Source organism: Gorilla gorilla, chromosome 17 (assembly GCF_029281585.2).
Source record: "Gorilla gorilla gorilla isolate KB3781 chromosome 17, NHGRI_mGorGor1-v2.1_pri, whole genome shotgun sequence".
In the NCBI taxonomy this organism is placed as follows: Eukaryota; Metazoa; Chordata; class Mammalia; order Primates; family Hominidae; genus Gorilla; species Gorilla gorilla.
Genome location: NC_073241.2, coordinates 39,776,451 through 39,793,912, shown reverse-complemented (window position 1 = coordinate 39,793,912; position 17,462 = coordinate 39,776,451). Strand labels below are relative to the sequence as shown.

The 17,462-nt window shown below is 44.7% G+C and overlaps 1 protein-coding gene across 1 annotated transcript in view; it reads left to right on the top strand.

Moving 5' to 3' along the window:
* The first annotated feature begins 2,017 nt into the window (after nt 1-2,017).
* The window catches only part of APCDD1 (APC down-regulated 1), a 33,934-nt gene continuing 18,489 nt past the window's right edge, over nt 2,018-17,462 (top strand). The window contains exons 1-2 of the mRNA XM_019014257.4: nt 2,018-2,447; nt 15,688-15,871. Of these exons, the coding sequence (XP_018869802.1) occupies nt 2,390-2,447; nt 15,688-15,871 (242 nt within the window). The 5' untranslated portion in view covers nt 2,018-2,389. The remainder of the gene's footprint in view (nt 2,448-15,687; nt 15,872-17,462) is intronic.

The following is a 17,462-nucleotide window of genomic DNA, read 5'->3' as shown; positions in this document are numbered from 1 at the left end:
CCATTACTGTCAACCAATTTGCTTATACAAAAATGCACCATCCCTAACACTCTCTTAGCCATTTGCTTGTTTCAAATATTCTTTGATGGACTAAAAGGCATCAAATGACTAAAAGACATTGAAAAACTAAACACCACTTCATATGTGTTCTTGGTGACAAGGCTTTTGTTCTGCATAATCAACGAAGTATGCTGTTTACATCGTTTCCAACTGCCCAACATTCGTGAAGAAGTCAAGTTCTTGGTCTAAAATGAAAATTTGATTGGCCCTTGGCAAACATTCAAATCTTACAAATCATAGTCTGCTACCCAAGCCTAGCAACTGGGATGAGAGAACGATCAGGTACAAAGTCAGGCTCAGAAAGATGTGGCAGAGCAAGACTAACACAAAATAATGCCTGCGCTCATAGGCATCGTTTTCATGATCTTCTTTTTGCCCACACAGGTATTCTTTCATCTTCAAGATTTGCAAACAGTAGCACATTAATCTTCACAACATCCGTGTGAGCTGAGCAGCTGGTACATTTTATGATCCTCTGTATTAATGATGGAAAGATGATAATGATGGTGATAAAAATTAAGACACATCAAACACCGTCAGCACTGTCACATCAAAACACCCATGGATTTCTCAGGTTAAAAAAAAAAAAGAAAAGTGGAAACTGTCAAATGTATTCTCATCTATTTTACTATTATACCGTTGCTAAGATCCAACTAGTTTTGAAAGTCTGACACATAAGGAGTTGAATTATTGCATTGTTCAAAGGGGCAGAGAATTCTCTTGGGAAATCAGGCATTTATTTTAATCTTTTTTTTTTTTAATGAAAAACACTAACAGAGTTGCGTCAAGAAATGTTCTCCAGACTCCACTGGGTCTCCTGTCTGCTCTCTATCCTAGTGTGGAGAAGAGGTGACATTAACCTTAGGAGGGGGAAAACTGCTGGAAGAGGGGAAGGGCTCAAGCAGGCCCTTGGCAGACGAGGGACCTTCCAGGTAAATCAGATGGCCACTGCCTTGTACCCGCATTGGAGAACGAAGGACCCCAGGGGAAACTCTTCCTGCCTCTGGGTCTTAAACGCCCATGTAGTCCCCCCTCCCCCACAAGACCGCGAACACAAATAAAATCAGCGTTGATTGTGGTGATTCAATTTGCTCTGGGAGAGAAGAGGACTCGGCGAAGGGGCCTAAGTGCACGTTCTTAGACTGACAGGGAGCGTTTCTCGGAGATTTCTCCCCTGTTTCAACAAGTCATTTGCCTAGTGGAAGGGGGAGGAAAAAGTGAACGGGCTCCTGCCTCCTACACCGTGCCCTTCGCAGGTTGGGGCCTATGACAAGGTTCTCCGTGCTCCCCAGAGGAGCCAGGCACTGGGCCGGGGTAGGCGATTTGTAGTGAAGACCTGCACCGCACCCACGAGGGGGCCCAGCACTGAGGCATCATCACCCCCAGCAACCCTCCAGGACTCGCTCTTTGGTCTCCCCTCTCTCCCATGGCTGCGCGCTGGCACACACCCCGGCTCAGCAGGCCGCTTTGCTTGGATCCCACGCGAGGCCTCCAGCCTCGCCGCCCGCACCCCCTTTGAACACCTTTCCCCAGGGGCGTGGGCGGAGGCCGGAGGGTGACCCGCGCATTCTCTTTCCTTGCGGGCGGGGTGCGGGGCCAAAGGCTCCCACCCCCTCCAAGGAGGAAGCGCGCCCGGAATGGGGGGCGGGGAGGAGAGAAAGGGGTGCGCAGAGCCAGAGGGAGGCAGAGGGGCCTGGAGGGAGGAGAGGAGGAGGGGAGGATGGAAGGGGTAGGAAGCTGGAAGAGGAGGGGTAGGCGAGAGAGGGGAAGGAGGGAAGCGGGAGGGGAGCGGGGGGAGGAGGGGCGGCCGGAGTGGGAGGAGGGGAGGCGTGGCCCGACGCGCCCTTTCAAGTCTCCGCGCTCCCCCCCGGCGGCGGCTGCCCGGGGGCGGTGGCTCGGCGTCGCCTCCCCCGACCGCCCCCTCCCGGGCCCCTCCTCCGTGCCGCGGCCAGGCTGCCCCGCCGGCGGCGCGCTGGAAATATGAAGAGACGCTGCAGCTGCGGTGGCGGTGGCGGCCACTGCAGCTCAGAGCGGCGCACGCGGCGGCCGGGGCGGGACGCGCGGCCGGGCGCGGAGAAGTCGGGGCGGGCGGCAGAGAGGCCGGGACGCGGACCGGGCCGGGGCGCCCACAGCCGCCCGACGGCGCCCAGAGAGCGCGCGCCCCGCAGCCCCGCGCCTAGCCCGCCGGGCATGGGGCGCGCGGCAGCCGCCTGAAGCCCCGGCCTGGCCCGGCCGCACCCGGCCGGAGGCGGAGGGCAGAGCGCGCGCCCAGTTGCCCGGGCACCAAATCGGAGCGCGGCGTGCGGGAGGGCCCAGAGCAGGACTGGAAATGTCCTGGCCGCGCCGCCTCCTGCTCAGATACCTGTTCCCGGCCCTCCTGCTTCACGGTGAGTTCCCGAGGGCCACTCGAGCGCTCCCAGCCGGCGGGGGCAGCCCGGGCGCCGCGGAGCCCGCGGAGGCGTCGGGTCTGGATCGCGGCACGGTCTACACTGTCCCCTTGGCGGGGCGGGTCCGAGGGGAGCCCCGCGCCTGCCGTCTCAGCCCTAGGAGAGGGGGCTCTGCCCACTTTCCTAGGCTTGGGACCCCTCTCCCCCAAGGCGCCCGGAGCTCTTTGCTGCGGGACTGTTCTTTTTGGAAGGGTGGAAGCTCTCCCACGCAGATACCTTTTATGTCCAGAATCCGTTGCATCCAGTCCGACGGAAACTTTCGTCCACTCTGCTGGATTTTCCAACTGTACACTGCCATGAAATCGCCGGCTCTGCGAGCCTTTTTCCAAAATGTCAGAATGCAGCAGGCTCTTGATGTGTTCCAAGCGTTTAGGAGAGTGGAAAGAGAAACTGATCATTTGGGAAAGACACGTCTGTCTGCCTTCTGAAAACTAGTGTTTGTTGTCTGCCTGCACTTTGCCTCGCGATTGAGGCGAGGTTGTGGGGTTTTCTCCCAAGTGGACTGTTGCGTTCTCTGGGTGTAATTTTAAGAAACAGGGGACCCCTATTAGCCAAGATTTAATCATTATTACCAGTCTCCCACGGTGCACCCCAACTTGACGTCCCATTTCCTGGGCTTCCAGTGCCACTTTTCCCCAGGGGTTCTAGTAAACCTTTAGCTAGAGAACATCAGCCCTTTCAACGGGTTCCAGAAATTGCACTGAAAACACCAAGACAGAATTTCTTTGGGGTGGACAAGGCAGGTTTTATGGCGCGTCGGGTTCATAATCCTGACAGGCCGTGGCAGATCACGTCGTGTTGATGTGGATGTCCTGAGCAAACTGTCCCTAATGGTCAGACACCTGACGTTTCAACAGCATGACTTCACGGCTCTCCTTCCTCAACACCCACCACAGCCACCCCAAACCTGTAGCGGGCTCCGGCTTCAGAATGCATGGTAGCCAGGACTGAAAGTCAGGCTGAGGACCTTCCCTCCGGAGGATCAAGGAAAGGGAAGAATTGTTAACCCACAAGCCACCGGGATGCTGTTTTCTTTGTAGTCCTGCCCCAGGTGGATGGCTCGCATAGCTCCACAGGCTTTGTGAACTTGTCTGGCTGGGCCAGACCTGTCCAGTTGCCAAGGTGTACTCAGAGCCCCAGTGATCCCAGAATTTTAACAGTCGGGATGGAAGGCTTGCAGTTCGAGGGCAAAAAGAGAGAAGGTATAATTATAGGGTTGGACTCCTAGGCCCATCTGCTTAGAATTACAGAGCAGTTTTAATCTTTGGCTGAAACATGAAACAAATCAGAGCCAATGAACAGATCAAACAGCAGCTGCCACACACACAAGAAAAAAAGAGAGAGATGAAACAGGAAACATTGTCCCCCTTAAAAAAATTCTTGTAATATCTGTGAAGAAAAAAGATAGTATGGTCAAATGATTTTAAAATTTAAAAAATTACTTAAAAAGTTGGCATGAACAGCATTTTTGGGGGTAAAATCATTGCCTTTTAAACTACAAAAGTGATCCTCAGAGATGCAACCTTGTACACAAGGTAACTCTGAACATGCTCTCCCTCTTTTGAGAGGTAGGGGTTGTAATTATACTTCCTATTTAGCAGTTCAAGCTGGGGTAGTAATGGCTGACAGGTAACAAGAGCCCAAGTATATCCTCAATGAAGACAGGAGCTCCAAATCTCCTGAGTTTGAGAATTTGAGTCTGGAATCTTCCATAACTCCAGGGATCTGAGGGAGGAGAGCTCCCCAGACCCCATAGTGTTGGGAGGGGGATTGGGGAGCAAGGAAATAACTGGGAAGGGCAGTCTGAGCTATAAATGGGAGCACAGTGGAGACAGACCGTGTGCGTGCTGGTATGTGTGTATGCATGTGCGTGTACACATATGTGCATATGTATATATGAAGATAAGATAAAAAGGGAGGTTTGCAAAGTTGAGTTGGGTTACATGGATAAACCTATAAAAAGTTATCCAATTTCAGAATGAATCTGCAGTGGCACAATTATTAACACTAATGTTGCTCAAAGGTCTACTTAGATCCAGCAGAGAGTATCAGACTCTAGTGCAGAAAATAAACAGAGGAAATCATTGTTCAAGTTATAAATCCTCAGGATTTAAGAAAGGTTTGCCATAATTAGCAAGGATAATGTAAAGCACCAGAAAAGATTGGGATATTCTTCCTTTCCCCTTTCCTCCATGACATCTACTTGATTGAAGTAGTTTTAACAGCAAATGGGTATTACTCAACCTAACCAAGGGAATGGTTTGCTGAATATGTCGTACTCAACTGATAGGCGCTTTGCAGGCATTTAAGAATTCTGTAGTAACAGATGGAGTGTGATCATATATTTAAATAGAAGTTATAAATCTGAAGGCAATTCTTGAAATCTTCTAATGAATTAGTGATTTTTTTTCCTGATAAATAGGCATTTTATTTTGCTAACCATAGGATACCATTTGTCTATTTATGGGTCAACTTAGTAGATAAAAGCATTTGTTCTATGGTGTTGGCTGTTCCTGTGATAAACTTTAATAAATTTAGTTTCACACATCATTTAGAGATTTATTTGTTACACCACCAAGTCAGGTTAAGAAGTGCAAGAAGTGCATCCTGTGTGAGGATGCAGTAGATAACCATTATGTTTGGCATCCAGTCTTTGTTCGGTTTTGTGGCTACTTCTATTTCAATTCATTGCAACTTATAAATCACCCCTAAATCCTGTCAGTGAGTAAATGAGGCTCTGGCAAGACTTGAGCCTGTTGTTTATTTAAGACTGCAAATGTGGTGCGAGACCCAAGTTCAAAATTTGATGGCATAAAAGTATACATGTCAGTTTTACTTTCCTCCTCTTCAAATTCTGAAAACAATTGCAGTACTTAATCCAAATAAAGCCTATTTAATGTCATGAAGGTATGCAGCTGGAAGATGTCCATTATCACTGTTTTCTTTGCTTAGATAAAAGCCACAAAAGTTTCAGATGTCAAATTCTAGAAATCATTCAGCTCCAAAACACAGATTAGCATGAGGTATCCAGAATAAGTGTGGCTGTAATGTCGCAGTGGAGTGCCTGATTCTCTTTGCTAATGGAAACATTTGATTTTGAGTTTTGGAGCTGATGTTGGGAGAGATGTTCTATTCCCACACCCTGTTTACTTTTGTAGAATTCGTTGACTTTTCTGAGAGGTGAAGGCTTTTTCAGCTCTCTCCTTTCATTAAAGCTTATTCTGTCAAGACTTTTAAAAACTTTGCAGATTACCAAATGAGAGTTTAACCGACATAATGTGAGGAAACGTTTATACAGGGTAAAATAGAAATCTTTGAAAAACTATTTTACTAAGGACGGTTTTTGTGACCAAGAAAACATTCTTTCCTGCACTTTTTTCCCTCCTCTTAGTCATAAAAAGAAAATGAAGTCTTGAAAAGAAGCATGACTCATCTGTACCCAACAGGGGCAAGGGTCTTAGACAGATGTTAAATATCCTCTGTTAAAGAGATTGACAAGCCAATTTCATTCTTTTATACTAGCTGAGTTCATTCTTTTTCCCCTTAAATGAGAAAAGAACTAAATATAGGTGGGTGATATGTCTGTGTAATTACATACTACTATTTAGGGACAGACTGATGACAATATAATCAATCAAAGGGAGGCATAAAACATTTCAGACCAGAAATAGAAGATGATGTGTTAGTGATTGTCTACATCGGTTGAAAGATACACAGCAAGGCATGTCTTCAGTAGACTCTTCCCCTGGAGTTGAAGTGATCGCAGGGAAAACCAGGAAAAAATCCGCTACCATCCTGGACGTATGAGTTCTTAATGGGTTGGTTTTGTGTACATAGGCCATTGCTTAGTCCTCTCCAGTTTGGGAATAAAATTATTCTGGAAAGTCATGTGATAGGTATGTACATCTCAAGGTTGGAGAAAGGATATGGTATCACCCTAAAATTATTAAGGATATTCTGTTCTGCAAGGGTTTTCCGGTTTCATTCATTCAGCTAACCATTTATTCAGAAAATTCATCTATGAGGGCCTACTATGTGCCAAGTGCCACCACTTGCCAGGTCCACTGGCCGAAAGGTAGCATTCTCCCTTCCTTGAGGATTCTTGAAGAATATCTAGGTGAGAGAAGGGAAGAAATACTGATTGTAGAGCCCCAGAGCTGAGTGGATGGCACACTGCAGTTGATTGCACTATTTTCCCTGCTGGGAATCCCACAAGCGTGCACACACACACACACACACAGACCACAACTGTGCTGAAGAGGGTGGATGTGGCTAGTCAGCTGCAGATCCAACATGCAAACTTTGCAACCTCTGGTTCAGCCTCAGTGTCCACCCTGAGGACTATGGCACTATAAAGTGGCACAGAAAAGTAACTTGTTTTCAACTAAAGTCAAATGGAGCCAGGAATTTGAAAACTTGACCTTATTATATTTCTCATAAAGAGAGACGACTTTTAGATATGAAGATTTTAAGATGGGCAAAAGCAGCAAGCTTACTGCAAAAAAAAAAATGGTAATAAAAACAAGAACTTGATAAGCAGAAGTACCACAATGGTGGTAAAATTCAGTACAGTCTGTAATACATACATGCTTTTATTTCAAAAAAATGGAAACCTGTGCTGGAGTTTATCTACCAGCACCCACTTCAAAGCACACATTTACAGTAATGACTGCTTATTTAATTGGGCAGGCAATTTCATGGCTAAGTAATTACTTGCATTTAATCTCATCAGTCACATTTTATGTATCACAACAATTCTAACTTGAGAACACTTTTCTCAGTCTGATTATTAAAGTATACAGGGCGCATTATATAAAGTACAGAAACTTGCAAAATGAACAGAAAAGAATCATTTTAAGCTCTCCATAATGGTTGATATTTTGACATTATACTTAGTCTTTTTCAAGTTCAGGTTTTTTCCCTTAAGCCTTAGAGTACATGTATAGAGATTAACCTGATCAAAGATTAGTTTAGCCTCAAGTGTGCTTGAAAATTATTGTTTCCTTCCCAAATAATTTTACATTTTATTATGTGTAAAATAGATCAGAACTTTTGATTTCTCAGTCAATATAGATAGGCAGGTGAAAAACCATGGAATATATTCATCTAGATAATTCAGATTGTTAAAATTTTGTTGAGGACGGGCACGGTGGTTCACACCTGTAATCCCAGGCCAAGGGCCTCCTTTGGGAGGCCAAGGTGGGCAGATCACCTGAGGTCAGGAGTTGGAGACCAGCCTGGCCAACACGGCGAAACCCCGTCTCTACTAAAAAATAAATGCAAAAAAATCACCTGGGTGTGGTGGCGCATGCCTGTAATTCCAGCTTCTCGGGAGGGTGAGGCAGGAAAATCGCTTGAACCCAGGAGGCGGAGGTTGCAGTGAGCCGAGATCGTGCCACTGCACTCCAGCCTGGGTGACAGAGCAAGACTCTGTCTCAAAAAAAAAAAAAAAAAAAAAAAAAAGAACAAGCAAAAAAAACTTTATTGAAAAATCAAGGACTTGTACATGGAGTATACTGTCCTATTTCACTTTTTCCTGTATATGTCGCAATGATTCAAGCCTAAGAGATACCTGAGCACATAGAAGGCACTCAACCATTTGTTGAATGAATGAATATTGACTTGCAAAAGTCCAGCAGGCACCCCACCCTTTTTCTTCTCTCACTGTCTACAAAGGCTCTGTTTGGTTTCCGGGTACACTGGCATGCTTCCTTAGCGCACCATGGGTTTAGGAATGAGATCTGCTGTGGATGGCTCTAGCAGAAGTACTGTGTGTGTTCCCTTTGGAAACTATGCCAAGGACTGCTTTCTATGTGCATGATCTGGTGAATTCAGGGGATGTGAACAGTTAACCTGACACACAGGCCTTTTATTTAGGGCATAAACCTATATGTCAATGGTCAACCCTGTGCTTCCTTTCATTTAGGTAACTCTATTTTTAAAATGTGATATCTTTGGGAATTTTCACTCTCTGGTAGACTATTGTGATTATGATTGTAGTTACAATCATTGTGCAGTCATTTAGGATTACTATCATGGGGTAATGTATTCCTTGGGAGTAAATCACTAGTGCACACATGCAGGTGCACACACTTACATACCACCGAGCCCTCCAGAGCTCCAGGATCTCATTTAGTGCTCTGGATATGGTTGTCTATAAAATTATGTCCTAAAGCACACAGGGCTTAATTTGTTTCTAACAGATGAACCATTCCTTCCAGAATCTACTTTATTCTCTGACATTCATTTGGAAGAAACTACTCCCTTTGCCATAATAATTTTATCAGGGCCCAGACCATTGGACCCCCAATGTTTGAGACCATTTTATGGTGGAATCATTTGGATAACCTTATTCAGAATTCCTCTGGACTGGGAACAGTCCCTGGAGAGCTTCAAGTTCAGACAGTACCATGGACTGACTTTACACATTCTCAATCAAGAGTGCCTCTGTACCTGTATAGTAGCTAGCATTTGATCAAATGAGATGATATATACATAAAGTGAATTGTCGAGTGTAATGCAAACATTAGTCATTATCATCATGATCATTATGTTTAGTTTATAGAGGAAAAAGAAAGGCATATATTAGATGACTTACCCAAAACCACTTTGAAGACCAAAAACTCACAGCCATTTTCTTAATATTTGTTTAATCCTTTCAGATAACTCTTTTTTGCAGATTCACTTGCAACAAAATCTTAGTGAATGGGAACTCCATTCCCTAGTCCCCTTAATTAACATCTAGAATCTTCAACTAATCAAAATGTTGACATTATTTGTGTGTGTACTGTCACATATAGTATATGGTTTCTAACTCTTGTTTTATCTGTAAAATAAGAGGAAAAAACTCCATAGTCTACACAGCGTTGTTACGTGTTCATTCCAATACCTTTCTATCCACAGCCCCATTCTACAGGCACGGTAGTGCCTTAAGGCACTTTTAAGAACCTGAATCATCAAAGAAAGATCATAAGGTCAAACTGCATTTGACATACAATGGCAGAAGTTTCAACAACCAAATATTGTGATTAACCAACACTTCCAATTACACAAGTCATCCAATTAAGTGGAGGGGCTTAAGAACTTAGCATTATATATAATAAGCACATTTATTATTATAAATAATAGGTGTACTCACACAGGAACGGTTATTATTAGTGCGGTCCTTGAACTTTGCATTGCTAAACACTGGGATGATTGATTTATGCAATTTAAAATGTATTAAAGGAGGCTGTATATATATTTTACAAAAGTTCCTTTTCAGATGCAGATGTACTGCTAAATTACTTGCTTCCTTCCTTCTTGTCTTCCTTCCTTCCTGTCTTCCTTCCTTCCTTTCCCCCTTGCTCCCTCCCTCCTTTCCTCCCTCCCTCCCTCCTCCTTCCTTCCTTCCTGTGACCCTCCCTTCCATCCTTCCTTCCTTCCCTCCTTCCTTCCTTTTTTAATATAACTTTTTGGTAATTCTTTCCCCCACAAGATGCAAGAGATGGTCAATGCCTCTCCAACACTACAAAGAAGATTTACTGTAGTTTGTTGGGAGCTGTTCCCTTCTTTTATCTTTCTCATTTATCCAGTCAATAAATCATACAAGACTGAACCATTGCAGTAGCCTTATCATTGATCTTCCTGCTTTCAATCTGTCCCCCATGTCCCTCCAAAAAACCAGAAAAGTGATTTTTCCAAAATAAAATTCTTACCATACCATGACATTGCAGAAAATCTTTTGGTGGCCCCCCCCCCTTCACCTTTCCAGTGAAGTCCCCACTCTGCGTTAACAGATGTGTGGTGCTCTCAACTGTGGCCCTGCCTCCCTCTGCCCCTTGTCCTAGGTCACCCCGTGCCCCCTTCTCTTAGAGCCTCCTATGCGAATCTCTCACTCCTGCCCCCCTATGCTTGAGTATGCTCAAGCACACTCCACCTAGACCACTTCTGTTCCATATTCAAGACAGAGATGCCTCTCCATGAGCAGTCAAGGAAGAATTCAGACCCTGCCCCCTCTGTCTAGAGTCCTCTACAACCCTACAGTTTCTTGCCCAACCGAGACTCCCTGGGGCAAAATGTTTGTAGATGCTATGTCCAGAACAGTGCCTGGCCCTTCAGAGCCTTACTGATTGGATGAATGAATGATTCGCTAGTTCTAGTCCCGAATTTGGAATTGACTTACTTCAGGCGATGCAACAAACACAGGAGCTCCTTAGTTGACCAGAAATCTAAGACGAGTGTCCTTGGAGGGCACACCATGACTGATTCTTGAGAAGGAAGCTTTGGGGTTTACCGGTCTAACTTTTATGCTTGGCCTCTGCTGCAGCTGAAACTGGTGCTTCAAATGACTTTTTAATTCCCAGCCATTTAACAGAAGTAGTACTCACAGGAAAGTCATCCACATTTGCCACATCAGATGAGCCAAGTAAATACTGGATACCACTTGCAGTGGTGAACTGAAGCCCTAAGAGTCAGTTTCTCCTGCCTTACTGCAACTTCTTTCACTTGACCCATTTAATTTTGCTCCTTAAGAGTGAAATTAATTTTGCTCCTTAAGAGTAATGAAGATGTTGGGTACTTTGAAGGTAAAAGATAAAAATGGAATAAATACCAACCCCATTTTTCCATCTTAGAAATAGAATATCACCCTAGAGTGTGAGCCTGAAATCACTGTGTCCTTGGGGAGCTGTGCCAGCCTTGGGGTTCTCCATCTGGCCACTCACATGGGTGCCCTGGCTGCACTGCCAGCCTCGCTGGGTTCCTGAGCTGTGCTCATTGTCAAATGTGAGCAATAGCAAAATGGATATTGATCTTTAGAAACCCTGGGCTATTTAATATCTTTTTTTTCCTGCTTTCTTAGATTGTATTTCTTCCATCACTGGTTAAAAACGTAACCGTAGGCCTCCTTTCCCGTGTGACTCTAGTCTTATGAATGACCCATACAAATGCTAACCACCACTCCCTCTCTCTTTGCCTTTGAACTCCCTAACTTCCTTCCCAGAATCTCCTTCATCATTTTGACCCTTGTTCTTTGACATCCAGGCCAGTGAGACCTTAAAAGCTTCAAAGTAAAAAAAAAAACACACACACACACACACAAAACATCTTTGTTAGTCTTTATGTTTCTGGCTCCTAAAGTATAGCAAATAAAGGTTTATAGTGTTTTATTTGTTTATTTTAGAGACAGGGTCTCACTCTGTCACCCAGGCTGGAGTGCAGTGGTGCGATCATAGCTCACTGCAGCCTTGAACTTCTGGGCTCATGTGATCCTCCCGCCTCAGCCTCCTGAGTAGCTGGGACTACAAGCATGTGCCACTGTGCCTGGCTATTTTTATTTTCTTGTAGAGATGGGGTCTTGTTACGTTGCCCATGCTGGTCTCAAACTCCTAGCATCAAGCCGTCCTTCCACCTCAGCCTCCCAGAGTGTTGGGATTACAGGCATGAGCCACTGTGCCCATCCTCCTTGATAGGTATTTGTTAAACTGAGTAGAACTTAGCAGCAACTGCAGAGCTTGGCACTTTGGGCCTCACTCTCTTCTACATTGAGGGTCATCATTTAACTTTGCCTGGAGGCCCTATGTCCTTATACTTTGTCCTCCTCAGAGCTCAGAGTGAGCCTGGCTCCTCCATGTGACTTTACCATGATTTTAACTGTTCTGTTAGTTAGAGGGGACTTTTTGAGGGTGGTCGAAGAGCCTTATCATTGTTTGAAATAATACCAACCAACATGGAATGAAAGGCAGGGTGCTAAACTGAAACCAACCTTAAGAAGTGGGTGATGTTTTTATCCCTTCATCACTGATGAGTAGACAGAGGCTTGGAGAGTTAAGTGATTTGTTTAAGGTCACTGTGCTAATACTGTGTTTTATTGACTGCAAGATACCCATCTTTTTCGTACTTAAAGATCTCTGCAGGCGGTGTGCATCTCACAATCAGTGGGGGCCCCAGTCTCCGTTGGCCTCCAGGCAGTAGCCATGAGGGGTGACATTCCCTTTGCCTGTGTGAACCAGAACACAGATGCTCATACTGTCCCCACATCACCTTTATGTCCATCCTTGGGACTCATCTGGAGATTCATTGCAAATAGGCTGGTTTTGAACATCAAGAGAGTACACATCTGAGTCAGCATGCTTGGTTTTTTTCCTCCCTCACTCATAAATTACACTCTCAGCACTGAAAAGAAAAACCACAGTGAAAATCAGACAGATCTTCTAATAGAGCAGTGGAGTGTTAATTTGACATTAGTGAAGCAAATATTTATTGCTGGAAGAATAACTGCAACTCCGTATTTTTTCACACAGCATCAATCAACTACTTGGAAAGGAGAATGCCCAAAAAATATAAGGCGTTGTTTTTGTTTTGTTACTGAGATACGTGCAGAGCAAACAGATTATCTGTCACACGTGCAGCAGTGCCACCAAATGCAAGAGAAATTGCCAGATGTCTTTGACTAGATACAGAAATGTCAGTGCCATCGGAGGCTGCTGCAAGTGATTCACGGGTATCTCATGACTGTTGTTAAGGCATCATATCATTGTGTAAACGTGCGTGTTTCGTCACTGATAAATAATGATACATCTCAACACTCCTTGATGTCTTGGATTCAATGCAGTCCTTCAAGTGGCAGATCTAGTTTCAGACTCGAGCAGCTGAGCTATAGAGATGTTAATCCACATCCACTACACTCCTGGCTTTTATTATCTTCATGGGAAAATACTTGCAGGGTGTGGAGGGTTACAAATCAAGTTTTAGAAGACAGCTTGGTTGATAGTGAGATGATGGCTTCTTTACTGAATGCTTAGTAGCATATTTATAGCAGAATCTTCCCCAACTCCCAATACCTTGTAACTTTAGCTAAAATCTATTTTAAGTTAGCCACATCAAAATCGATCATACTGTTGACCCACCAGACAGCAAGTTATACTGGTTTCATTCCTTGACTGCCTAGCAGGGACACTGAGGAAATGTTGACAGTTACCAAGATAACTACAACTGTTGAGGCTGGCAGAGGTCCAGTAAGCAGTCCCCTCTCCCCTACTCTGGTTCGGAACTAAGGGAGCGTTCAACACGAGGGTGAGGCACTTGGGGATTAAAACGTTAGTGTAGTGATAAATACTTAATCAAAAGACACAGTGTAGATGGGTGCCCATGATAGGAGTGCTCATGGTTCCCCCCGAATGTTTCAGACTTCCCATCTGGCCCAGTGCCACAGCTGAACAACTAAAGGGGCATGGTCCTCACCCCCTGGGGGAGCTGATCAAAATGCATGTGCTTTGTAAATAGGCTGGTTTTGAAAAGAGAAAAATGACTGAATCAAGCATGCTTGCTTCCGCTTCCATAACTCATGTGGCTTCACCAGGGGAGGGCAGAATGAGGGATGGGGAGGGAATGCCCAGGAGTACCACTCTAGTGGAGATGCCTTGCCTCGATGGAACTCGAGGCCTCAGGAAAGGAAGCCCTGGCTTAATAACCATGACCATGAATAATAACAACACTAGGCAGAGTTCTCATGTTTAGAGTTTGCCCCATTCTAGCTCAGGCAAGAATCAGGGGACTTGGCTAAACAGGGCTGAGTGAGGTTGCCTTTCATTTGAACATGGCACTGTCCTCTTGTCTAGAATCTCTTTTCCCAGTTTTCATTTAGTTGAGTAATACCGTTAGGTATATTTGTCTCACTGACATTCATTGCATGTAAAATCTGTAAGAACGATCAGAAGCTGTCTTTCCATCTCAAAGCCAGAATTCTACTTAGAGGGAAAATCTGGGAGTTCAGATACGGAAAATTCTGTCTTCTCAACACCAAGACTTTCCATCAAAAACTAGTTCAGTCTTTTGAATGTTTTGTCCACATGATGGTAAATATCTGAATATTTAACAGATATCTGAAGTTACCATCCTGCAGGTCTCAGTTTATCCAGGTAGATTTTCATCATGTTGCTGTAAGTGACTATATTCTGAATCTAACTTCTCATTTTCAAATCATCTCTCAGAAACCGTGCCTTCTCTATGAAGCTATTTGTGTGTTGATTAAAAAATATAATTGCTTCCTCACCAGTAGCATTCAAACAGGTACATTTTATTTATTTTGTATATTTAAAAAAAGTTTGTACAGTTGTCTAACTAGTGTCTTTTCTGCTAACACAGGGCTAAATACGTAGTAGGTCCGCCATAAATGCCTGTTGATTTGTTAATCACTTCAGGAGTGAATATCAGAGGAGACCGTGGCTTTCAGATAATAATTCCACCAGTTTTAATTGCTTTATTCTGAACATTAGGCTGCTGGTAGTTTTGCATGGGTAGATTGTGGCCAACCTGCATGACTCGTTCTGAAGATAAGTTTACTGCTAGTATGTCTTTACCCCTGGGAAATAAACATATGTAATCTTCTTGCCATTATTCTTAATTTAAAGCCCTGTATTGTATGTTTAGGTTGTTTCTGGCCTTGTGAGGGTGAGGGGCTGGACTTGGAAGATAACTGGGGGGGGGGAATGTCACACCACGTCCCTATGGTAGGAGGGTGCAAGGCTCACACCACGTGGTGAGCAGCCCTGTAGAGGGCGTCCACTTGAAGACAGAGAATCAGAAGATGCATGGCTTGGTGTAAGCAGATGGAACCAAGCCAGCAAGCACATCCCAGCTGGGAATCTTCCTAGTCCCCTGGGCCTTCTTCCATCACTGCCCAGGCTGCAGTTTCATTGAGGCTGGTCTCCTTGTTCTTTCCTTTCCTCACCTAAATCTGTCATTGTGTAAATTCACCCTTATTGATGACACCTCTTTCACCTCTCCCCACCTCCTCCACTTTGGTGACTCCAGAACATGTTCATTTCTCTCTGCTACAGTGCCAGTCACATTCCCGTGGCCGCCCTGCACAAACACTCCTCAGATGCACAGCCTTCATTGTTGCTTCATAGATGCATGGATTTGATCTCTGGCTTTGCCAGGAACTAGCTAAGTGACCTCAAGCAAGTTATGTTGGTGATCTCCAAGGACCTCAGTTTTCTCACCAGGGAATTGATCTACAATGACACTTGCCACTTTGGAATGTGCATCGTACACGAGAGCGCGCACTGTGATGACACCTTGTAGAATAAACAATCATTTCCCACCTTCAGCCACTGTCTGCTGCAGAGGTGGTTGTTTGGCCTGATTCATGTCTGCTGCTACTTCTTTTGGCTAACTTTCCACTTTTATTTTTCAGGGCTGGGAGAGGGTTCTGCCCTCCTTCATCCAGACAGCAGGTCTCATCCTAGGTCCTTAGAGAAAAGTGCCTGGAGGGCTTTTAAGGAGTCACAGTGCCATCACATGCTCAAACATCTCCACAATGGTGCAAGGATCACAGTGCAGATGCCACCTACAATCGAGGGCCACTGGGTCTCCACAGGGTAAGAGAACAGGTGGGGTCTGGGAGAGGCCAGAGAGCACACCACTATGGAAGACCCTTCTTATGGGTTCTCAGATGCAGAGACTTTATATCATTTACAATGATTTAGGTGTTGTCTAAGTTCTAATGAAGAACCAAACCACTCTTTGAAATTATGGTTGGTTAAGAAAAAGAGCTAAGTACTGTAGAAATCTTATGCTAAAGCAGAGATTATATTGTACTCCTGTTAACCACACAGTGTGAGTGAATAGATCCTTGTTTACTGAACTCTATGGGACCACTTGTGTATCAAAAGAAACCATTAGCAAGTGAAATTAAGAGGCTGTGTTTCACCAGCCCTGAAACATGACTTGCAAGCTCCGGATGGTCTAAATATTCTAGCCATATTCTGGTAATTTAATATATGGCTTCAGGGTTCTAAGAGTAAGTTAAAAGCTACCTCTACTAGCCAGGGTGCAGTTCTTGGATTCTTTTCCATGCTATGAAGCTGAGATTTATCCCAGTTTGAGCTCTGGCTTATCTTCCATTAGAGCTTTTAAAAATAGCCTAGAGGTAGATCTGCGATTTTTTTTTTCTACCCATTAAATTGCTGAGAATTAACAAGACTAACTCTGGGATCTGATCACTTCTCCCTGTGCGCTGTTCCCGGGATATGGATAGCAGCCTTCAGGTTCCTTGGGGAGGGATCAGATGAATATGGAGAAGAGAAAAAAAGAAATTGTATAAGATGATGAAGACCCAGAATTTTATTTCATAAAAATGAGGTCTCTCCAAATAACCACGATAAACAATTTGTATAAACAACCTTCATGTTACATACTTTTAAAATATTTATCATTTTATTCAACAAATATTTATTGAGTGCCTACCATATGCCAAACAGTATTTTAAGTTTTGTTTATATAGCAGTGAACAAAACAGACCTGGTCCCTGTCTTCAAGGGTTTTATAAGTAAATACACAAGAAGTACTATGAAAGTGGAGGGGTGGGGGCAGCAACAGGTGCTAAAAGAGAATACCAGGGGGCCCCATTTTAAAATCAGGGCGGAGTTCAGAAAGCCTACCAAAGAAGGGGACCCTTGAGCTGAGACATTGTTGGCTGTGCAAAGACTGTGGGAAGAGCTTTGTATTTAAAGAACCAGAGGCCAGGCTAGATGCAGAGTGAGCAAGAGGCTGGCTAGATTGGAGGACCGGCTGGCTGAGAGCCCTGTGGCTGGGATGCAGTAAACCAGGGCAGACAGCCTCAGATGAGGCTGCTGGGGAGGGTAGGCCAGCTCTAAGGCATCTTGCAGACCAGATCTTCTAACCTAAGAGAACTGAAAAGTCATTGAAGAGCTTTCAGCAGGGGCCGTGCTTAAAACATGATTCAGCTTTTTGAAAGAGCATTCTGGCTGCTGTTTGGCAAATGGACGGGAGAAAAAGTGATTTGGGGGTGACCAGTTAAAAGACCTTTGCAACCGTTCTGGTTAGAGAGCACAGAGGCTTAGGTAAGAGGAGCTGCAGGAGCAACTGAGAAGTGAGTGGGCCTGAGATCCACTGTACGTGGCCGGCAGAATCAACAGACTGTTGATGCTTAGATTAAAAAATTAAACA